The sequence below is a fragment of the Artibeus jamaicensis genome, unplaced genomic scaffold, assembly GCF_021234435.1.
Source record: "Artibeus jamaicensis isolate MK-2021 breed Jamaican fruit bat unplaced genomic scaffold, CSHL_Jam_final scaffold_1964, whole genome shotgun sequence".
Classification (NCBI taxonomy): domain Eukaryota; kingdom Metazoa; phylum Chordata; class Mammalia; order Chiroptera; family Phyllostomidae; genus Artibeus; species Artibeus jamaicensis.
In genome coordinates this window covers 51,346,886-51,371,744 of record NW_026522030.1, presented here as the reverse complement: position 1 = coordinate 51,371,744, position 24,859 = coordinate 51,346,886, and the positions used below count along the sequence as shown (strand labels likewise).

At 34.9% G+C, this 24,859-nt stretch overlaps 1 protein-coding gene across 9 annotated transcripts in view; it reads left to right on the top strand.

Annotated features, from left to right (window-relative positions):
- Positions 1–24,859, top strand: part of NFIB (nuclear factor I B) — a 238,606-nt gene that overhangs the window by 171,648 nt on the left and 42,099 nt on the right. For all 9 annotated transcript variants that reach the window (XM_037142762.2, XM_037142766.2, XM_037142760.2 and 6 more), the window contains exons 5-6: positions 1,641–1,761; positions 4,645–4,763. In XM_037142762.2, the coding sequence (XP_036998657.1) occupies positions 1,641–1,761; positions 4,645–4,763 (240 nt within the window). The remainder of the gene's footprint in view (positions 1–1,640; positions 1,762–4,644; positions 4,764–24,859) is intronic.

The following is a 24,859-nucleotide window of genomic DNA, read 5'->3' as shown; positions in this document are numbered from 1 at the left end:
AGACTTCTTGGACTATTCAAGCTTGTGTTGGAATCTTCTTCCCTTGAAATCCTACAGCATTTATTTATCATGTCATTCATTTGAGTAGCTTCATTATAATCTGCATTATGCTTGTATTTATGTTCTCATGAGTGCTTCATTTACCCACCTTGTTGCCCAATATGTTTTAAGGACCAGGACTATCTTAGACTATTTTGTATACCTTACAGCACCTGACATAATGAACATAATCAATAACTTGTTGAATGAACAGATTTTCAGCAAGTAGGTTCATTTATACCATCATCTGTTTTGAGCATATTTTTGAACTGTTCCAGCTTTGCTGACCACTTTAGCCTGCAAGGGAAGAAATTTGTGAAAGAAAGCAAAAAAGGAAGGAAACTCATATTTGTTGAATACCTGTTATACACCAGGCAAAATGCTGGGCTTTTGTCACTGTTGATCTCATTTCAGCCTCAAAGTAATCACAGGTGTTAAGCTATTGTTAGTCTCATTTTACAGTTTAGGAAACTGAGGCACATAGCTTATAAGTGGTAGAGTTAGTTCGAACTAAAAAGCTATCTAGCAAGACTGTACTCATTCTAACAGAGCAACCACGCAGATCTATTCAAGACATCTAAAAACAGTTTTAAAAAAAAATTAAGCTGAGGTACAAAACCCAATATAAACATACAAAAATCTCAGTTCATACTATATAAGCAAATTCAAAAAGACTCCTTGATTTACAAAATAATATCTTAAATTGTGAAATTTCATGTGTATATTTTAAATAATTTATAAGGTTGTAGCACAAAAACATTTTCCCCTCACCTAAGGACTTTTTTTTTTTGCTTTTAGAGGAAGGAAGGTGGGGAGAGAGGGAGAAAGAAACGTTGATTGGTTGCCCTGTGTATGTGCTGGACCAAGGATTGAACGCACGATGCCCTTTTGGTGTGGGGGACTCTGCTCTAACCACCTGGGCCACACTATTTGGGGCAGCACAGAACTTTTTGAAAAACAAAACTTAATTATTGAGAAAGGCTACACTTACAATATTCATATTCATATGAAACCTGAATATCTATTTTTGGAGAAAATAACTTGGCGTTCTTTCATATTTTAAAATTTTACTTATATACCTGTCATAATATAAGAATTATTTATATCATAAATATCATGATTTCTAATCCATTATTATATTAACATCAATATTATTATAGAACAATATTTGTTGTTTATTTATGAAATTGATCTATATTTATTTAACGATGATTTGGTTTTTGAGAGTCAGCTCAGTACAGAGCACCTTGCTTGGCGGTGAGCATATTTTGTTTTCTCTGTTGCATCTGTGGACAAATGGGGTGACAGATACAGGTACAGCTAATACAAAGAAGTCAGTGAGGAAGGTCGGAGAGTTGGATTATGGGAAGTGGTAATCAACAGTTACAGTCTGAGTGCCTTGAATTTCCAGACTTGAACTTCAGTATCTGGAGGAAGTTTTTAAGTCCCTCCCCCGCATATGGTTGATATTAGAGTCTTAAAAGTAAAGAGAGTTCTCCTTACCCTTGCCCAGAGGCATGGAAAATATTAGATTATTACATTTGAATAAAGATGACAAGTGTAAATGTCATTCCCAATGTTTCCTTTGTTTTAATTCTCAGCACCCATAACCCAGGGAACTGGTGTCAACTTTCCAATTGGAGAAATCCCAAGCCAACCGTACTATCATGACATGAACTCGGGGGTCAATCTTCAGAGGTCGCTGTCTTCTCCACCAAGCAGGTAACTGGAAGAGAAGGGGCTCTTGTTCTCAGTCTGTATGCAAATAGGGAGGTAAGGAGGTACAGAACAGGGCAAACAAAGCAAAGAGTTAAAGAGTTTTTTCTGATTGCATACAGATTTTTCATCTTTCCTCATAAAATTTATTTTTGCATTTAAAAATTAAATGTAATTTTCATTCATAGTATTTTTAAAACTTTGGGGAGTGAACAGGGAACTATTAAAATGTATTGATATGATTTCTATCCTGTTCTGTGAAATATTATAATTCTTCAAGTTAACTAATTCTTTTGGCAACTTTAAAAATGACATTGCCTTGGCAAAGAACCCTGGTTTGTGATTGATCCATCCTAATAACTTTTACCCTCATACCACATACAAGCTGGGGAAAATGAAACATATAAAATAAAATGTGTCATTTACTTAAACTTAAAAGTAAAAGGCCTCATTCTAGGCCAGAGTTTGCCAAGTTCCTCGATTAATCGATGTTCTTTGAATAATTTAGTGAACTCTCAGTTACCAATGAAAATATTACCTGCTCTGAGATTTGGTTTAACCACCTTTTTTTTTTTTGTAGAAGAGCTACAGTGAGATTACTCTTCTTAGTTCTTTGTTGACATTCTCATTTTTCTCTCTTGACCTTCTTACTGTAAATTTCAGCCTCACAAAAGTTTAAAAAGAGGTTTCCTATTTAATTGAGGGATAAATAGCTTGGAAAGTCATTGTACAGAGGATTTCAAGATGATTGAGTTAATGAGAAGGTAAAGAGAATAAGTAATATAGCTTTATTATTTTTTTTAGTTAATTCTTTAATATATAAAGACTCATTTCATTTCCCGAGTGTTAAATATACCCATGATCAAATATGATGGTATACAGGAATTCCAGGAAAAAAAAGTTTTATTTTTATTATTAACTTTTAAAATATTATTTAAATAACATTAATAATATTATTAACTTAAAAATTTTTAAAATCTGACTATTTTCCTATGCTATTTTTATAATGAAAGTTAATTGCATTTCAGTTACTTATGGGGCTATGAACATTTGTATGTTTATTAAATAAGTTTAATTTTATATCATTTATAGTCAAACTGTATTTTTATTCAGTTAGATTGCATAGCAAGACAATTGGGCTTATTATCACTTAAATAGTAGTGACATGGTGAGATCTTAAAAATGCTTTAGTTTTTTTTAAATTTAAAATGTGAATAATAATTTCTAATTTTGTCTGATGGACAGTATTTTGTCAACATAGACCTTTCCTCATGGTTATTCAGTATCAGACATTATGTCATTTTGAATAAAAATAGTTAAAAATTTCTTTATTATTTCCTTATGAAAATCTTTTCTCTATCATTTCAAGTTTTCCATATTTACTTCTGACTCAGAGATGGGAGAATGAAATTAAAGCAGGGTTTTAAAAATATCTATCTTCTAACTCGAATACCATCAGAAGAAACTAAAGAACTATTATTCTCACTCACCATGGATAGAAATTGCCATCTTCTACATCATGTTAATACTGTGTGAGTTGTGAGTCAAATATTAATCACAGGCACATCTGTGAAAATACCCAGACATACACATGCTTCCACGTTTTGGAAACAGGACAGTCAGAAAGAGCAGAACTTTACTTTGTGTCAAACAGCTTCCATCAACAAGCCCTGAGCAACTCACTGAATTTCTCTCAATTTGTGTCCCTGCATGTAAGAAGAGGGAGGGTTGGTTTATGTGTAGGACTTCTGAAATTCTACGGCACTATGTTTTTCACTTCATTAAGTTAATTCAGAAGACATCTTTTTTGTTTTTTACCTGCACAGATGTACATAGGGACTTCTTTTAATTTAGGGAAAAATACCCATTTTTACAGTCAATTAACTGTTTAATAGGGTATAGGCAGAGATATATATATCAAGCTATATGGTGTGTGCTACAAAATGGCTTTTTAACCTCTGCTTTAAATGCTCAATTTTCCTAATAATTGAGATGAGCCATGTTTTCTTTATTAAAATATATCATTTTAAAATTACAATATACCATGTGCTTTGAATTTGGCAATGGCTTGCTTTTTCATAGTTAATCGTAAGCATAAGGGATATCAGTAACCTCATTTCTTCAGAAAAGATAAAGAAGAATATATGAAATAGTTTATAATTGGTAACATACTATAAAATTTTTAATATTATTAATTATATGGTTACTACTAATAATTACTATTTAGTAAGTATCTTCTAAATGCCGTCCACTTAACTAAGAGCTTTACATTTTATAACTCATTTAATCCTCTCAATCACATCCCTTTGAACTAGGTTTATTATTTCCATTTTGCAGATGATTAAACTAAGTTTAGAAAGGTTAACGAGCCTACTACTAAGAAGTAGTGAGTGGCTGAGATTCCATATGAGGCCAGTCCCACTCCACAGCTCAAGTTCTGCTCTGCTCCATTAGTTTACCTCTGAATCATGTCACAGGATTATATTGTTAATATCAAGTGCAGTGCACATGAGCATTATTAATATTGATAATAATTTTAAAATCAGATAGAATTTTAATAACAATTTAAAAATTGGTAATATATATCTCATTAAGAATTCACTTTTTACTACTGAAATTTCTTTGGAAGTACATTTCAAACATAAATGTAGTAAACATCATGTTTGTTAAGCAGATGGAGGTATAATATAGTAAGATAAGTGATACCTACAATTGGAAATAGTGTTAACCCTATTTATGTCTTGAATACTCACCATTATTTCAAACTTAGTCTGAGATTTTGCGTTCATGGAAATTTCCACAGTAAGAGTCTTCTCAAAGTATATGCTTTGAAATGCTACACACCTTCCTAGAAATTCCGTTAACATAACTACTGTCATGTTTTAACAGCAAAAGACCCAAAACTATATCCATAGATGAAAATATGGAACCCAGTCCTACAGGAGACTTTTATCCCTCTCCAAACTCACCAGCTGCTGGAAGTAGAACATGGCACGACAGAGATCAAGGTGAGTAATAAAGAGATGCCCCCAGGGACACTACAGTAATATGTTAGCTCATTTTATGTTTCATTTAGTCAGAATATCATTAATTGAACCAACATGGATTATATTTTCTTCGTAAAATGACTGCACTAAAATTATTTTTAAGATAATGTACAAGTCAAATGGTGTCAAAGTTAACTTTGAAAAATCCCGTGTTTTACATGTTTATTGGACTTTACTTTTCAGACAGAATGATTTTTTAGAGCCCCCAATGGTGTGTGGGATAGATTATTATCTGTCTACCTTAGCTGGTTGGATTGCAGCAGAAGCACAGTTTTGATTGAATTAGATCAGTTTGCTTCTCTTTACGGGGTACTTCAGGGAGGAGCCAGCCTCTAGCCATTTGCAGGTGCCAGTCACTGCAAGTTCCCATTTAGAGGAGGCCATCATACCTTTTGGGAGTAGTTACAGCATAAACAGTAAGTAAATGTGGAATGTAGAAACTTTGAATCTGAGTCAACCTGGTCATTCTTTCTAGATAAAACTATGACCCAGTTCTAAGGAAGCTTTAGGGGGAAACATAACTAAGAAATAGGTATTATTTGTCTCTCTGAATTCTGACTTAACTCCATGTTATTCTTAAAGTCTATTTCAACAATTTCAACCACAGTGCCATAAGAATTTTTAAAATCTACAATACCTGACTATTTATTGAGGGGCACTGACCTCTTTGCCCTCAGATTGTCAAATATAAAAATGAAAACAGCCAAACAATAGCCATTCAGTGTGAATGAATCAAAATTATACCTGTTTTTTTTTTTGTTAGATTGTGCAAAGAGTATATTTTTCGATGTGCTGCAGAATTTTAGTAATTAGTTTATGCGTGTGGGGAGGTGAAAAAAGATTGAAAATCACTGGTTTATTGAGTTAAATCGAATCGATTTCCTTAGACATACCCATGCCTTTTCTGCCATAATTAGAGGGAGATTAGTAAGCCTGGATACAGAAATAATTAGCTAACTGCAACTTTTGGTAGTATGTGTGCATGGATGCAAGTATGACTTATACCAGCAGCATAAAAATGTGCTTGAGAATTGTCTTTTAAATCAAGTTCTGCATTTTATTAAAAATGTAGAAGAAAAGCTCTCTTTATTGGTAGTTTTCAGACTGTGATTTGGGCCTGTGAATCTGAGGGTTTGGGAGATTACTCTCCCGAGTAATCTCAGGAGACAAATAACAGTTAGGAGTCAAAGTCAGTTCTTTATTCAAGACTACATTTTCGCTGCTCCAGATTTTTTATACCAATACCACATGCTATACCAAATGCCAAAGGGTTTAAAGAACAGTGAAAATTTTTCATGGAGGAATTAAACTTTGAGTCCAGTGGGTCTCCTTCAACAGGCTGAGATTTTTAACTCGTGAAGAAGGGGGAGGCATGTGGTGGCAAGCGCCGCGCGGAAGTTGGTTTCAGATTGGCCATGTATGTCCTGTGTCTGGGCACTGTGCAGGTGGAATTAACGGCAGATGGCAGAGGTCATTCTAAGGACATTCTTGGAAACCAGCTGGAGAGTTCTACTCTTAGGACATTTTTTACAATATATTCTTCGGGCAGTAGACAAAATCATCTATATGAAACACAATGATGTCACATCACTTCTCTGCTTCAGGTCCTTAGTAAATTTCCATTCTGCTTAGAGGAAAATGAAAGTTCCCTCATCTGACTAAAAGGCCCCATTTGTCATCTCTCTGCCCTTTAGCCACCACTCAAGCCCCCCTGGGTGCTGCCTGCTTCTCCTTCTTACACTTGAGCCCACTGCTTTGTGTAGGTTTGGTCATACAAAACCCAAAACCTTCATATAAGCCACGTTTTCTGGAAGCTTCTCTTCTAACTCTTTATGAAAAGATTGTGTTCTGTTTCTTTTTTTTTTTATCTTGTCATTATTCAGTTCCAACCTACATGGAGGAGTTTCATCCAGGTCTTAACTGTTTTTTTCTCTTGGTTCCTTGAACTCATAATATGTTATTACATATTTATTAATGGAATTGTCTCAATCTGCCTCCATTATGAGGTCAGAGACTTCATCTATTTTGGCTGCTACTGTAACCAGCACCTAGTAACCATGTGCAACACTTGGTGCTTAGTAGGGGCACAGTTAACTTTTGGATAATTGAACTGTTGATGGGCAGAACACTGGTCTTATTAGTGAAGGCAAGAGAAAATAGGGACTTTTATCAGACTTGCAGAAATGAGGATATAAACAAAATCCTCAACCTTTTATATTTTATTACTTGTTTTACTGATATTGTCAGCTTATTCTAAACAAAGCCATATTTTCCCCATCAAAAAATCATTCTGGAAGAAATTCTAATGGCAATAACATTGTGAATGTGTGGGAGTGGATATGTTGTTCAGAAGTGTAGTATTCGTTATTGTAGAGAGTGTCACTTTTAAGAATTGATTCCCCTTTCAGCCTTTTGAATAAAGCCAATCTTAAATCATATTATAAAACATTTTTGAAAAGTAGAAAGGAAACTGTCATTCTTCTTTTTTGTAAAATCATTGTATTGTCTTGGTGATTTTCTTTTGTCAAGATGACTAGAGTTATTGGAGAAGTCTGTAAAGGCATATTATATTAAGAGAAGAAGAATGATCCATTCTCAAGTGGGCTTGAAAAAAAGTCTGTCACTTTAATTCTGAAGACCCTGAAGACTTTGTAATGTGCACAATAAGCCATTGTGGAAAAAAGACTTCAACTACCATGAAAAAATGAGGGCAGTACAGTACTATCTTTATAAATTTGTTAAGGCAAATGCAGTCCTTTTGTTCTTCGAAAATTGCTTTTTAAAAATTTTCAAAGTAAAATGCCCCATGGTTTTTCTTGTTGCCCTCCAGATGTTTTTAGACACACTTGCTTGCCATGAAGGGAATTTTCTAAAGGGCATATTGAGTACCACTCAATATTTGTAATGGCTTTAGTACATGTTTTCTACTTGTTTCTCCCACAAAGCCCTATACTAATTGGTATTCGCTAAGTAGTTATTAGTTGAGTAAAATGTGCTTGTGCTTGTAATTGACAGAAATGTTTGAAATTTGCTATTATTTCCTGGGTATGCCTTATTCTGCTGGGTTAACTTTGCACTAAAATCTATTTCTGCCATAGCCCTTAGCAAAACTGATTTTTGAAATATAAGAATTAAAAATAAATTTATGGACAAATTGTGACATTCTACTTATAATCTGAAACCCCAACCTAAATCATTGAGATTTTTTTCCAAGTAGGCAAAAAATAAAGGATATGATAGCACCAAATTACTATACTTATTTCATTTGTAAAAAAAAAAATCAGGCACAATTTTAATGTAAAATATAGATTCATGTAATGACACACTTTTATGTAATTTTTAAATAATTTAAAGAAAAAAGTATTTTTATTTTAGCTTGTTACTAACAAGTAAATTTTGTTTTTTAAAACAAAAACATTACAATTTTCTGATTATTAAAGAATTTTAATTTTAATTTTTCAGAATGTAGACCCAAACGTTTTAAAACTAACCACTATTTAATAGTGTTAAACATTTAGTAGGAATCTATGTAATTTGCTAAAATTTCTTTTGATGAATAGTGATGGAAATTAAATTTGTTGGCATCTACATTATATAATCTTTATATATTTATTCTATGTTCTTTTACATGTAGATAAGGGAAGGAAAAAGAAAACTGGATCACTAACAAGGCTCGTGTAGACACTAATATTCCTTTGCTAGAATATAGAATATTTTTTCTTGTTTAGTCTTCTATGAATTTCCCAGTCTTATAATTCTGGCTTTTACCTCTTGAAAACTTTCTTTTTTGGATACTGTTTTTCATCATTTTAAGCTTTCATGGTTAAATTAATAGAACTAGGTTAACTTTTCAATATGCATGTTGAAAACTTCCTTTATATTAGTTGTTACACCAGAAAAAATTTCATATGACCCCTTGTCTACCTTAATTTTTTTCTACCAGAGCCATTTCAGAGACTTAATTCCTAGTCAAGGTACTTGTCTTGCAATCATTAGAGTCCTCTTTTGCAACTTCTGATGAAAGAGAAGAATAAGAGGCCAGTCTTGGGTTGTCAAGTTACTTTCAAGGAAATAAATGTAGTTACATTTCAGTGTCCAGAAATTTAACAGGCTAATAATGCTAATAATTTTGCTTGAAAATTTGAAACAATTCTTATGACTGTCACCTTGCCACTACATTCTAATAGTCATTGATTCATCTGTGCGTGAACTTCTAAAACACTATTTAATAGACATTTAGTGATAGGGTAAATACATTTGTAGTATACAGCTGGGGTTTTTAAGTGGAAATTTCAGCAGCTTCTCAGTCAGATCAATATTTAAACAACTTGTAATTTTAAATAAATGTAAATTTAAAATGACATTTTTGCAGTAATATTTTATTAGTTCCTACTACACATTGAGGATTTGAGATAATTGGACTCAGTTAACATTTATCAAATGCCTTCTTTTGCCAGAAATTTTTCTAGGCACACAAGTATGAATAAATTAGATTTCCAGTCCTTGACCTGCTGAACAAGAAAATAATTTTTTACTCTAATGAAAAAAGGTGGTTCACAGAGAAGAAACAATGTGAATCAGATTATGAAAGGACTGTGTACATGCATAAAAACTGAGGTACTTTTAAGCATTATGAGAAGTAACTCTTTACACAAAAATCAATAAATTGGTATGTTAGTGAGAATAGCACTACTTAGTGGTGTATTGGTATATAATTACAATTTTAACAGTAGTTTAAAAGTTTATACAGGATTCTTCAGTAGGCAATATTTAGGCATTTTGTTTTGGTTGCTCTTGGTACTAGAAATAACACTATTTTTAAAAATTTATAGTTTTGTCATATAAATACATCTCTGTAGTTATTCTTTGTGGAGTTTTAATATATTTCCAAGCCCTAGAAATTTATTTTAACCATTTGACAAATGTTCTCATTTGTTATATAGTCTGAGATGTGCTAAATTTTGATTTGTACTTTATAAATAAGAGTTCTGTAAGAATATAGTATTAAGTCCTGGCTGGTGTAACTCAGTGGATTGAGCTTGGGCTGTGAACCAAAGGGTTGCCAGTTTGATTCCCAGTCAGAGCACATACCTGGGTTGCAGGCCAGGTCCCTAGTGCAGGCCATGTGAGAGGCAACCACACATTGATGTTTCTCTCCCTTTCTTTGTCCCTCCCTTCCCTTCTCTCTAAATAAATACATAAAATTTTAGGAAAAAAATAAGTCACATAAAAAATAGTATTAAATATCCAATGAATTAAGCCAAATACCTCAGGGAACACTGAGGGGGCTGGAGCGTATCAATGCCAGCCTGTATGATGAGATCAGTCAGGTACAGGAAATAAATAACAGCGAGAGTGCGGTCGCATGTAAATGGAACTGAAATCAGAGACCAGCAATTTAAGGAATATTAGCAGATATGTTAGATACAAGATCATTTAACCAAGTTTGGAAGATTCCATTTTAACAAAAATTCAGACTTTAAAAAAATGAATGCATTTGTTGAATATTTAATATGCTACTGTGTGCTGTGGATGTGAATATCCATGAGTGAGTATTGACTGGATACGTTTATTAAATTTGGGACTTCAGAACATTTTTCCTCATCTGGGAACCTACTGGCTCCACTTTGGAAAAATGCTCTTGCCCAAACTACCATCTGCAAAGTGCCATCTGAAGATTTCTTGAAAGCTGTCAGAGCTGGGTGAATGGGCAGTTTTCATAGGTAGTTGAATAACTTCTCTCTGGGAATCATGGACTTTAAATAAAGTTCTAGAAAATGGCAAGACAAACAGCTTAGTAATCTTCCTGGAAGAATTCTTAAGCTCCTTTTGGGCACCAGACAGAACACCAAGAATTCCTTCCATTCCTAGAGTTTGTATCATAAGGATTAAATATCAAATTATGAACCAGGCAAAATGAGACATACAAGTGGTTTTGACAGATAAATCTGAAGAGATGGTTGGAATTTAAGGTTTAAGCACAATTTTTAAGATTTTTTTGTGTAGCTTCTCATTATTGAAAATATCAGAAGTCAAGAACTTTGACTCCTTACAGAATTTGCGGTGAACCTCCATGTCCCATGATGCCATCAGAGAGCGCACTCCAGGACACCTCTGCCACATCGCATTTCATTCTCTCCAGCTCCACTGCTGTAGGTGAAAAATCACAGCATGGGCAGCTTTCAAACAAAAAGAAAACCAATAAACTGTTGGTGAAGTCAGAATTCCTCACTTTGCCCACCAATTAAAAGATGTCCATGCTCTTCTCATGCACTCTAATCAAGAAGAGCCTTTTAAATAGAGTAAACCTGGGTACCTTTTAGAAGGGCCAATGCTACTTAATAGGAGAAAGTTACATATCTGTGCTCTGGAACTTCAGTGATTTGAAAATACAGTATTTGCAGGAAAACCACAATGGATAATTAGTTTGAAAAAAATAACAACTACCCTGACTGGTGTGGCTCTGTTGGTTGGGTTTAGTCCCACAAAGCAAAAGGTCACCAGTTTGATTCTGGATCAGGGCACATGCCTAATGTTTGGGTTTGGTCCCAGGTCTGGGTGGGTATGGGCAACTGATTGACGTTTCTCGCTTGCATTGATGTTTCTCTTCCTCTCTCTCTCTGCCTCTCTTCCCCTTTCACTCACTCAGTCAATCAATCAGTCAGTCACTTAATCAATGACAACTTGCTAATTAATACTAGGTGTCTAGATTGAGGGAACACAGCCTGAAGTAGGAAAGTGGGAAAGCCACGGGAGGCAGACAGTGCACTTCAGTATCTTAGTGTGCCATGCAGAGTTTATTGGGGTGGCAAAAAGTTTAATTTGAATCTTTTTTCCACATTGATTTTATGTTTAAGTTTATTTCGAAGTAGTTTGGAAAGCTATTATTATACTACCAATATTGTATATAGTAAGAAATTGAGTTTTTAGGACTAGAACACACACTATTAGACTCTTTAGTGAGTTATAGTTGAAACTATTGGTTCAGAGAGGCCGTCTCATCCAAAGCATCCAGGTAATTAATAGCAGAGCCGAGATCATCTCTTTTAAAAGCTGCTTTTCCACCTGTTCTCCTGCAATCTATCTAGAGAATCAGTTTACTATGTTACTGATGGTAAGTGGACCAGGAGAATTTGGACACTGCTTATTAAGTCTTGGCAGGTGGACAGTTTTCCTAGGAAGCTTCATAGAAGATTCATTATACCTTATAGAGCTACAGTAGGAGAGAAGGGGTGAGTTCATGAGTTTTCAGGATTCTGGAAGACTGTCAAAATTGTGAGATAGTAAAATATGTATCCTCTTTTTTTTTTTTTTTTAAAAACAACCTTTTAATATTAGTGCCATGATTAAAATTTTTTCACCTAAAATGTTGGAGATATGAGTGACTTTAATGGATAAATATGGAGAAGAGCTGGTTTGAATTGAATGTTTAAGCATAGTTTTAAAAAGTTTTAAAAAGGCTTTTGTGGTGGAAAATGTCAAAAGTAGGGAGAAGCATAAAGCGAATCTCCTGTACCATTGCCCAGCTGGAACTGTTACTGATATTTTGCCAATCTTGTTGCTTTAGTATCTCCCTATTTTTTGAAAGATTGTCAATCACAGAGATCATGTCAGTTAACTTGTAGATACTTCTAAATGTTTCTAAGTGACTTTTTTAAAAAGTATAACCCCAATATCATTATCAATTTAACAAATATAAAAACAATTCCTTGCTATCAGCTAACACATAATCCATATTCAGATTCCTCAGAGTATCTTACAGGCTGTTTTGTTAAAATGAGGAGCCAAAACGGTATATGTATTTGTATATTCAGTGTCTTTTAACCTACAATGGTTATATTAATGATTTTCTCTAGTAACCATTTTTATATTAACTTATTTTCCTAAATCATTTATTTGTACAAGAAACCCATAAATCAATTTTTTTTTGTCAACAAATATATCTATATATATTTCCATGTATATGGAAAACTAGACTCTCCGGCCATTTGTGACTACCATTTATGGAGCACTTACTACCTCTCAGGACTGGGTTAAGAATTTACATACATTTTTGCTATTCAACCCTATTAAAAAACCCATTTGACTGCTCATTAAACACATCACCTCAGTGATTAAGAAATATGACCTAGATCACACAGACAATAAGTAGGAGAGGTAGAATAGGAACCCTTGTGTGTTCAGCTGCAAAACCCATGCTCATATTACTATGTACACTGTCTCCTAAGCAAGCCCTTGATATGGTTATGGTTTTGCAAACTAGTTACAAAACCCCTATTACAGTTTTTTCTAATGCATGATACTTCAATACAGATAAATGCACACAATATCTGTGGCATTCATAGGCTCTAGGGATTCATGAGTACAGTCTTTGAGCTAGGCTCAGGTTAAGAATTTTAATTTTATTTAATGATAAGATGTTAAAAATCATTCTAAAGTCTAGAATATCTTTAGTAGAGGTGTATGGCATACATCCAGTTTAAAATGAGCTATGTGTATGTGAAAATATAAACATTAATTTGATACTTATTGTAATACATGTATTTTTGGTTCTGTTCTGATTTTTTGCCTTATGCCTACAGCACTATAATGGTGATTAAGAAACTTGAAACACTGGTATGGCCAAATAACTTAATTTCAGTAACCTCTGAGTTTTTCTCTGTGAAATAAAGTTGGCTACTAAGGTTCCTTCATGATCCAACATTCTAGATTTAAAATGAAGTGAAGATTTATAGGCCTTTAGGACTTGAGTCTTTAAGTTTTTATTAACATGGATCTTTTTTGAAAATTCAGAAGGTTTTTTACTTTCCAAATTACTATTAAATGTTTATTTTTAAATACTCTCTTTGAATAATACAACAATCGGGCTGTTTATGTGCGTGGAGGTACCGTATGTTTGGCTTTATACCGGAGGAATGTGCAGTTCATACAGATACATGTCCTGTCTTGCACCATTCTGGTACAGCAAATGATTGATAGAAATTGAGTTACTATACCAGAGCCTTGCTATGGGATCAGTGTCTCCTACTTTGAAAATAAATGACTCAGCCAGACGGCAACATTTATTTTCTCTAAATGACTAGAGATGTAGCAATAGGAGACCATTATCCTGTGACAATATTCTGTTTCATTGACATTATCTCACAAATGTAATTGGCCCATTACTAAATAGAGGTTTTGTTACTGATCAATTTCACGATTTTCAAAACCATTAGGATAATAAATATGCCATCATAGTAATTTCATTGACAGAATGTTCTTTTTCCTTCATTTACATTTGTTAGAGGGAAAAATATAGATTTAGGTTGAACTTAAACACTACAATTTATACCAGTTTTGACTACTTTTCCATTAAGAGAAATGGAATATTGTGCAGAGTAATCATATTTGCATCGAGCTGCTGAACTGACGACCTTAAGATTTTCGTGATTTTTTTCCCTCTACCACACTAAAACACATCAAATCATGATTGCTCCTAAGCAGTTAGTTTACCACCTCAGTTTAATGATTTTATTTGAAGTAAGTTCCAGATCATTTCTATGACTTTACTGTAAATCCACTAAAGTAACACATCAGTTAAATTAACCCTAACCATTACCAGCGTAGGCAATAACAACATTACCAACAACAGAAACCTTGAGATGTCTTGCAGCATAAATGTTTCTAAATGCATGGCTTTTCCCCAAATGTTCTCTAAAAACTCATCTGTAATCTTGTTAAATTAGAACTCTTCCAGTATCTTTCTGACTTTTACAGTTAAGGTTACGGTATTGATTTTATTTTATAGTCCGTGGCTTTCAGATGCTTAACACTAATAAGCCTCTATAGCCAAGAGGTTTTCCCTAGAGGCCTGGTGAATAGCGGCCATTTACCTGTGCCAGTATTTAATAAGCGACTAAAATATACTACACACCCTGCGTAATTGTCCCATGTTTTTCCTCCTTTCAAATTAGGTTTTCTAACTTTACTCAAGATGTTTTATTATTGTTTGTTAACATGAAATTGCTTAATGGGCAAAAAAGCATTTTGAAGTGTTCTGTAAAAGCAGTTTTCATGTATTCAGTATTTGCTTTTTCAATACTGTTCTTAGTTATTCAAAGGTTTTTGTTTTTATGTCTCATGGAAGATGTTTGTGGTGCTTCAAAGGAGTTTGAGCTTTAACTTTGCATTGGGTGTAGGTGTAGCCTGGAGACTTTTTTTAATAGAAATGTGATACATAGAGACTTGTAGGAACATGCTACTTACTGTGCTTGGGTTGGAATACACTGTAAAGAGAGACTTAACACCATGACAAAATGTTGAAGAATACAGTAATATGCTTGAGTATAGTTGAGATTAAATAACCCAAGTTTAAAGTAAGATATTTTATTTTTAACATGAAGAGTATCACATTTTCTCCTTTAAAAAAGAACTGATTTCATTAAAAAAAAGGCTGAGAAATCTAATTAAGGATATTTTATCCCCTCTTAATGTAGACTGCCTTTTTCTCAGTGATTTTAGAGTATGATAAATGTAAATATATATGGAGATGCCATCTTAACATGGCAGCTAATTATTTTTTGAATCATCTGGCATCATCATCAAACTACTGTAGTGGGATTAAGTCCATATGTCTTGTCATAACGTTCAGAGCTTTCCATTAGCCTGGCCTGTATGGGAAGGACAGCGCCATTTCCCACCCAGTCACAACGTTTTACATGGAAGAGTCCCGACACTCAGGTACTCACATGTTCTTTTCTTCACTTGCGTTCCAAAAAGTATTTTTTTTGCTGTTAGCCAGTTAAATTGCAAATATTACAATTAAGTATTTCGTTTTATATTTTTGCGACATCCAATGCCTAAGACCAGTGGGAGAAATTTTTTCCTTGAAGTGGGATGTTTGTTTCAGTAACAAGATCCAGCATTGTGCAACCATCATTAGAAACGATGTATAAAATTCTCTTGAGGTACAGGTAGTGTTTTCTTTCCCCAAAATATGTATTTTACAATTTTTTTATTGTAAAGTAAGACTTATTTCTGTGGGATTTGGAAAAGCAAACTGTCGAATGTAAATCAGAAAATAAAAATCACCTATAATCCTATCATATATAGATAACTTCAGTTACTACTTGGCTGTATTATATGTTAGTCTGTTTTCTCTGCATTGTAATGAATTTCTTATGCATATTTTTACACTGAATTGGGCTGATCTGATATATACTATTTTGTAAAGTATTTTCTTTTTTGTCTTTCATTTATAATATAATGGCATTCTGCCACTTTCCACTTTATACTATGCCAAACTCTGGCTATACTATAGATTTTTAAACTTCTACTTTGCTCATGGGTATTTAGGTAGTTTTCAAGTTTATATATGATAAATAAAGATACAGTGAACATCATTGCATGCAAATTTTTGTGCTTAAATCTGATTATTTTATTTCTGTTTAGTTCTATTTGAATTCTCTCGTACCTAGCATACTGCCTGGCACAAAGTCATCAAGTAGATGCTCGATGAAATTTTTTTTAAGGAATATATACATTTCTACTAAAGAATTACTGAGTTAAATGTTATGTCCATTTCTAAGGCTTTTCCTAAATATCGGCATAGAATCCACAAAAATCTTATCACTTTACATTCCCACTAGCCGTGCCTAAGGGGTTTATTGAACTCCACTGTCCTACCTATAATATTTAAATGAGCACCTGTAAGCAATTTCAAAGCAAGTCCTCTGAAATATATGTGAATAACAGTGTCACTAAGGTCTTGAGACTCTATCCATACATCTCTTTTTTTTTTTTTTTGTCATTTATATTTTATTTAACCCCTGGACATCACACCACATCTTTTCTCCATCAGTTAGAACAGCTCCATTTCATTATGAAGGAAAGGGGAAGTGAAGATGGCACCTCAGGGATTGTGCAGAGCTGTGTAGTACAGATATAGGCTACTTCCTCACTCCTCTAGGACGCACTCCCTCAGAGGACCGCCCCGCCATCGGTCCTTTATCTGCAGGTAAAACTTGTTACAGGTGTAGGACCAGTGTGGTTCTCCAGAAGCACACTGATAGAGATCATTACTTCAAAGCTTTCGGCTGGGATCTTCTAGGCTTGAGTGTTGTAGTATTTCACATATGTTTATATGGGCTATAAATAACCTCTAAACTTTCCTCTCCTCAATTCAAGTTACAAGACAGAAACAGAGAAAAACCTTGGTCTCCTTTAACACTCAGCTGAGGGCTGGACAGAGCAGCCTCCCTGCCTTCCTTCCCCAGGGGCAGAGGGCCCAGCTATTTCCTCCTCTCGGGACTGGTTCTGGATCTATGGCCTGAAGTAAAAGGGTCAGATTTCTAGCGCTTGAATGTGTCCTACGCACTAGATTTGGTAGCTTCTCACTTATTATAAATAGTATTATTTTATGCAGGTCATCAGCCATTTTTCACCTTGCCTTCCGGCTTCCACCCCAACGTTTTAATGGAAAACAGAAATTCCCCAGTTTAGCCAAGTTTGTTTTTCCCTCTCAGTGTTTTGTTTTGCTTGACAGAGACTCAGTGAAGTAATGGATGCGTTGACCACCTTTGCTATCATCCGGTAATGAGTTTGGGTGCTGTCTCTGAAGAACTTTTCTGTGTCCAGAATTTCTGAAATCCATAAAATTTTGAAAGTCTAAAACCTCTGAAAAATAAAGAAGTCTAGAAAAGTATAAAGGGTATTAATTAAGTAAGACTAGTCAATATGATACACTCTGGTCGGACCCCAGCCACGGGGCTCATCCCAGCCACACGTTCTCATGGAGGCACTTGCGCTCTGGGATGTGCGTCTGCCTGCTGCAAAGGGGCCGAGCCAGCAGAAGCCTCCTTACCTTTTACACTGCACTTGAGTTTTCTCCTGCCAGAATGAAGCCAGTAACATCTGTACAACAGCCTGGTAATGCAAAAAGTGAAGAAGATATTTTTAACTGTGATTATAACATTTCAAGCACTTAATTATAAAACAATAACTTTAAATATTGGAAAAATCAGAGAAGCCAGCAAATGGTGACTTGTACCTTAAAGGGTTCCTTTAGACTTGCTTACAAGTATGGCACTTATGTAAGAAAGACAAAGTATATGTAAAAGGATTGAACTTTATAATATTTTAATGCAATTTGCTTCTTTGTTAAACAGATAGAAATGTTTTTCTAAATCATAGGAATGGCACCGTAAATACATTTTATTTTTTTAAAAGATTATTTATTTTTAGAGAGAGGGAAGGGACGAGAGAGAGAAAGAGAAGAAGAGAAACATTCACTGGCCGCCTTTTGTAAGCCCCCAGCTTGCAACCTGGCCTGTAACCCAGGTTTGTGCCTGACTGGGAATTGAACTGGCGACCCTTTGTTTCACAGGCTGGCACTCAATCCACTTAGCCACACCTGCTAGTTCATATATTGTGACTTAGTGTTAGGCTGTGTTGAAAATAATGGCTTCTAAAATTCAGAAATTTTTGTGTGTTTTTACATAATTGATTTGAAATAGTTTTGTACTATGAGTGTCATTAGAGGGAAGAAGAATAGATTTTTTAAAGAAAATGATGTTTTCTATATAGGCTATAGAAATGTGATTTGTAAGGTTAATCTATTCGAGCATATTGGAAAAGCTAACACATTGCTCTACTATATGTGAAAAAGGAGCAGGTGTCCCAGACAGGCAGGTGTTAAGGTGGCTGTTTGAGCTTGCCCTGGATCACTAGTTGACTTCAGTGAAGTTCTACTAACAGGTGTCTAACTGATTGGACTGCCATGTGACATTTATCCCAGGAGCGACTTGGATGACAAGCTGCTACAGACTGAGGAAGGGGTCTTTGCTTTGATGAAGAAATTGCCAAAACTCATGTCTCATTAGTGTTTCCTAAGGTTCTTTGGAAGTGAACAACAGTTTAATTAAGGGCTGACGTAAACGCGTTTCTGCACACTTCCCCTGCAGCATTTTATCACATTAGAATTGATCAAAATTGTTGCCTTGGGCTGACTGGAACAGATATACATCTGGAGCGCCATTTGTGCAAGCTGCTGATGAGTCGAGTACATACGCTGTGTTTCGCAGCAACACTGTTTCTTTGTAGATGAAATTACCTTGTTGGGAGATGACTTGATCTAACTCTTTATTTGCTTAAGCCTGTGTCTCTTTGAAGTGTTGCTGTGAAGTGAACGACACATAAGGGTTTAGGATGTATATAAGTCGCAGTGCCAAAAACATTATAGTTTAGGTAGTAAAATTATGTGATGATTGGATTTTGCAAAATACTTATTGATAGGTATGCATAAGTCTAAGTGAACCAACTTAGCTTATATGAGTAGCCTACTTGAACTTTTCTTACATGGTGATTTTTTTTGTCATGCATTTAACAGTACAGTTGGTTTCTAAAGCCATAACTAATTTTCCAATTATTAATGTAAACATAGGTGTAGACACTGATGATTAATACTATTAGTGTAAATATTTTTTTTAAGATCAGCCTCTCTAATCTTCTGTCATTAAGAAGAATCCTTCTATAGCCTAATATTACCATGATTGCAATTATTTGATGAATTTTTATATTTAATGTCTATCCTCTCTGTTGAACTGTATACATCACCAGGACAAGGGACAGGTGGTCTTATTTAACCTCTTGAACTTTCTGCCTCACCATAGTTTCTCATACGTACTAGAAACCCAGAGACTAAGTTTGTTTTTTCTCTTGCTTTCCATTAAGTTACTTCTCATCTGGTACTACCTATTCAGGCAACATGCATTTTAACATACACTGATGATGGATGGTTATTTTATTCATCCTACACTAGTAGTTATCATCCCACCACACAGCTTCTTTAACATGCAAGGAATTCTAGAATAAACTGCCTAGACACAGTGTCTGCTCCTCCTTTTTTACCTTCTTTCAATCCTAGACTTCTAAAAATTCTTTTCACCATAACATCTTCTTTCAGGTTCTACATCTATGTATATTTAATAAAATTATCTTCTGTAGGATAAGCTATTAGTCAACTTATATATATATATATATATGTATATACACACACACACACACACACATATATATATGCATGCTATGGATTAACCAAGTACAAAATAATAATTAAAAAGCCTTTGAGTAATGTAAGACATAAACACAGCATCATTCAGGTAATCTAAATCTCTAAAGTTCCTTGGAAGGATTATGTACAGAAGAAATCAATCAAATTGGTTCAATGTACAAAATATTGTTCTATAGATGGAACAAAAGGGTAAAGAGTATTTTTAGCCCAAGGGAATGTCACATGAAAAGAAAGGGACAGAGTTAGAAGCACATTCTTCCTCATTCCTTCCTCCTTCAGGAGGCAATAAGTATAAATAAAATTGAATGATTAGGAAAAATTTATATGAAAATGTGGTTCCATGGTAGGTCTTGGTAGAAGAAGATATTTTGAAGAAGATGGTTTCAGTTACTGGTTTTGTAATGAACCATGATGAGGAAGGCCTGGGAAGGAGACTTCACAGGAAACTGTTGATTCAACCAGGTACACATGGAAGGGGCCTAGTAGAAGCTACAAGAACAGAAAAAACAGAGGTTTTGGAACATTTTTTTCCTTCTAAAATGAATTCATTTATAAATTCTTACATTTTAAATCATATTAAGTTTCTTAGCCTGATATCAAGCCCTCGTTGGCCAGTACATCTTTCGCATCAGCCACCAATAACTCCTGCCTCCTTCCTACCAACAGATGTAACAGCGAATTATTTTCTTATGATCTTGTCTCCCTCTTCAACTTCTTTATTTCATGTATTATTCAACTTATGTATAATAATCATTTGTTATTATTCAACATATGTTTATGAGGGGAAAACAATTCATTTTTTAAATTGTGTATTTATTCTTATATGCTTAAACTTTAGTCACCTTTAGAGTACTCTCATTTGATACAATACACCTATCAAGACTTTTGCCCACTGATCAAATAGTTTCTGAACTTGTAGATTTTGATGCCTTTTAGTGCTTCTGACATTTTTTAATTTTACCTCTTTTACATTGGTAGAACATTTCCCTTTGAGGACTTTTTTCATCCAAGGAAACAAAAAAAAAGCCACTTGTGGTGAGATAGGGTGAATAGGGAGGGTGGCGTACAGGGGTCATACTGTTTTTGGTCAAAACTGCTGAACACTCAGGTGTGGGCAGGTATGCTCATAAATCACTCATCATGAAATGGGCAAATGTGTTGAAAGAGCCTTAAAAAATCACTGAAGCCAAATGCAGTGTCTCACAACAATGCCAGCTGGTACACTGATACAGATGGGTTCCTAGAACACTCATCTAGTGAGGGAAGCCTGTACTACAAGGGGCCTGCCCTCCAGAAGATAATTCTGTCTTTTGGAGGGTCCCCCTTATATGTATTATTTAGCTTTATTATTCAACTTATTTTCAATTTAATCTTTTTATGTATTATTTTTTCTGCTTGGGGAACAATAGATTGTGGGAAGTATGATATTTGTTTTTCTTTACAGAAAGGTCACTTAAAACCATCACTTTTATATATTTATTCCTCAAACATGTTTTTTTTTCTGTAGCATATGAGTGCATTAAAATAGAAATAATACCATTTTTCAGTTTGGCATGAGGTCTATTAGACTGCAGACATTCAAAATGAAATTAAAATCAAAACAACACTAGTTTGATTCATGATTAAAATGTAATAGCTAGAAACTCTACCCTTACTTCTCTCAGATAATCGACCTTTTATTTTTATTTCTTCTTCTATCCAGAAAGGTTTTCTTTTTCCTTTGAGGGGAAGGTTTACTTTGTGTCCTTCTAAGTACTTAGCATAGTGCCTTACACATGCAGTGTATCTTTATTAACTGATGGACTCCAAATTAATTTCACTTAATGGGAAAGCAAAGGCAGTTAAGCCTGCTTTCTAATACTACCATTCTTTAATTATTGAAGAAAATAACTTCAATATGGCCAGTGTACCTGCCCATTCTTATGTTTACTATTGCAATTTTTTTGTTTGTTTCTGTTGCATTGGCTCTTTAACTCCTCTGTGTTGTGAACATGAAGGTACATACTTAAAAGAGAACCAAAACAATAAGTGGACCTATAATAATTGCCTGATAAAGCCAAGAGTATCATTTTGATGAAGAAAATGCAAAGGCGCCCTGGCTGATGTAGCCCAGTGGATTGAGTGTGGGCCTGAGAACCAAAGGATCACAGGTTTGATTCCCAGTGAGGGCACATGCCTGGGTTGTGGGCCAGGTCCCCAGGGGGGCCACATGAGAGGCAACCACACACTGATGTTTCTCTCTCTCTCCTTCCCTTCCCCTCTCTCTAAAATATAAATAAATAAAATCTTTTAAAAAAAGAAAATACAAAGGCTTTAATTCTCAAAACTTATATAATCACCTATATTGTTTAATTTCTGCACAAATACCTTTGATTTATGTGCCCTTTATAAAAAGATACTCATGTGACTTTGGCTGGGTTTAATGAAAATTCAGAAATAGTTATAGTACTTGCAATAGCCTTGATTGATCTCCAGAAATAACATGACTGGAATGAAATTTATTTTGCTTCCCAAGCTTTGGTCATATTTAATTGTTTAAATGTACAGTAAATTCTTTATTATTTACACTAGGGAGTCTTTAGAAACTAATTTACACGGGTTAAAATCACTGAAATTTCATTTGAAATTTATGCCTAAGCACAGATAAAGCACAAGAACATCAATAGAAAGTTACCAGATTTTTTTCTAAGAGTTCATTTTAAATTTAAAATTTGGGAGGGAAACTTATTACATTGTCTATAAAGTGAGTGATGAAATAGAGGTTTTTTCTGATCTCTAGCAATGTATATGTCCATGATTAACTTCCTTGAGGTCAAAACATGTATTTTTTAGTATTACCTTTTAAAATCACATAGCTATTTTGGCATTTTGAAGGGAACGTAGCTGAAATAAAAATCTTTTGTTTATTTTGGTGAGTGTTTTTTTAATTTTCTCTTTTTTTTTTGGTAATAGCATTAATTGCTGTGGTTTCAATAACAATTTATTTATTTATTTTTGAGAGAGATACAAGAAAATGGTTCACTGATTCATAAAGTTTTGATAGGTTAGTGACAACCAGTTAGTCACAAATTGTAGCTTATGGCCACAAATACACCTATCATTTTTGTAGACTGTTATGTTTACAGTGTTTACAGTAGCAGGCCCATGTTTTAATTTCCACTGTGCTGAAAATATATACTTAATTTTGTTGGATGTCTTTACAAAAGTTTAGGTAATTATATTTTATTTTATTCTATTTATTTTTAAAAATATATTTTATTGATTATGCCATTACAGTTGTCCCATTCCCCCCCTTCATTCCCCTCCACCCTGCATCCCATCCTCCCCATGCCCCCCTTTAGTTTATGACCACATGTCTCAAGTTCTTTAGATTCTGTATTTCCCATACTATTCTTGCCTTCCCCCCATCTATTTTCTACCTACCATCTATACTACTTATTTTCTGTACCTTCTCCCCCTTCTCCTTCTCCCACTCCCCTGTTGTTAACCCTCCATGAGATCTTCATTTCTATGGTTCACTCCTGATCTAGTTGTCCTCTTAGTTTGCTTTTGTTTTAGGTGTGGTTGTTAATAACTGTGAGTTTGCTGTCCTTTCACTGTTCATCTTTTTTATCTTCTTTTTCTTACGTAAGTCCCTTTAACATTTCATATAATAAGGGCTTGGTGATGATGAGCTCCTTGAATTTGGTCTTATCTGAGAAGCACTTTATCTGCCCTTCCATTCTAAATGAAAGCTTTGCTGGATAGAGCAATCTTGGATGGAGGTCCTTGCCTTTCATGAGTTGGAATACTTCTTTCCAGCCCCTTCTTGCCTTTAAGGTCTCTTTTGAGAAATCAGCTGACAGTCTGATGGGAACTTCTTTGTAGGTGACCATCCTCTTATCTCTTGCTGCTTCTAGAACTCTCTGTTTCATTTTAATCTTGGGTAATGTAATGATGATGTGCCTTGGTGTGTTCCTCCTTGGGTCCAACTTCTTTGGGACTCTCTGAGCTTCCTGGACTTCCTAGAAGTCTATTTCCTTTGCCAGGTTGGTGAAGTTCTCTTTTATTATTTGTTCAAATAAGTTTTCCACTTGTTTCTGTTCCTCTTCTCCTTCTGGTACCCCTATAATTTGGATGTTGGAACATTTAAAGATGTCCTGAAGGTTCCTAAGCCTCTCCTCATTTTTTTGAATTCTTGTTTCTTTTTTGTTTTCTGTTTGGTCATTTCTTCCTTCCTGCAGGTCCACTCCATTGATTTGAGTCCCAGATTCGTTTCCATCACTATTGGATCCCTATGCAATTTGCTTCATTTCATTTAGTGTAGCCTTCATTTTTTTTCATCTAATTTGCGACTAAAATCAACCAGTTCAGTGAGCATCCTGATCACCAGTATTTGTGCATCTGATAGGTTGGCTATCTCTTGATCTCTTAGAAGTATTGGCTCTGGGGCTTTGAGCTGTTCTGCTTGAACTATAATGTTTTTATCTGGTCACCCCTGTTACGTATGAGGGGCAAAAGTTTAGGTGTTCACTGGGGCGGGTCAGCCCAGTTGCTGGGTTATGACTGGGGGTGGGGCCAGAGAGGGAGCAATGGCATTTGTTCTGTTCTCTCTCAGATTTTGGTCCCTTCTGCTTCTTCTCACAAGCAAATTGGGCCCTTCTGGTACTGGTTCCCAGATGGGTGGGCTTGTGTTCATTCTAGGACCCTGTGGGTCTCCCCAGCAAACTCTCCTGTGGGGTTAGGAGCCTCTCCCCGCATCTCAGCCCCAAAAGTTTTTCCAATCAGTGCTTTTAGGCTTTATTTCCCATCGCTGGGGCCCTGGGTTGTACAGTCTGTCTCACTGACTGTTTTTAAACCTGGTCAATTTCTCTGAGTGCAAAGGTGTGTCAGCAGTCAGCTGCCTCGCGAGCCTTACTGGGTTTGTGTCTGTGCCCTCCAGGGTCACCAGTCATTGCCTCCTCCCCCCAGGAACCCTCTCTGTAGGCTGCCAACTTCGCCCCTCTACAGGTCTGGGTGAATGGTCCGT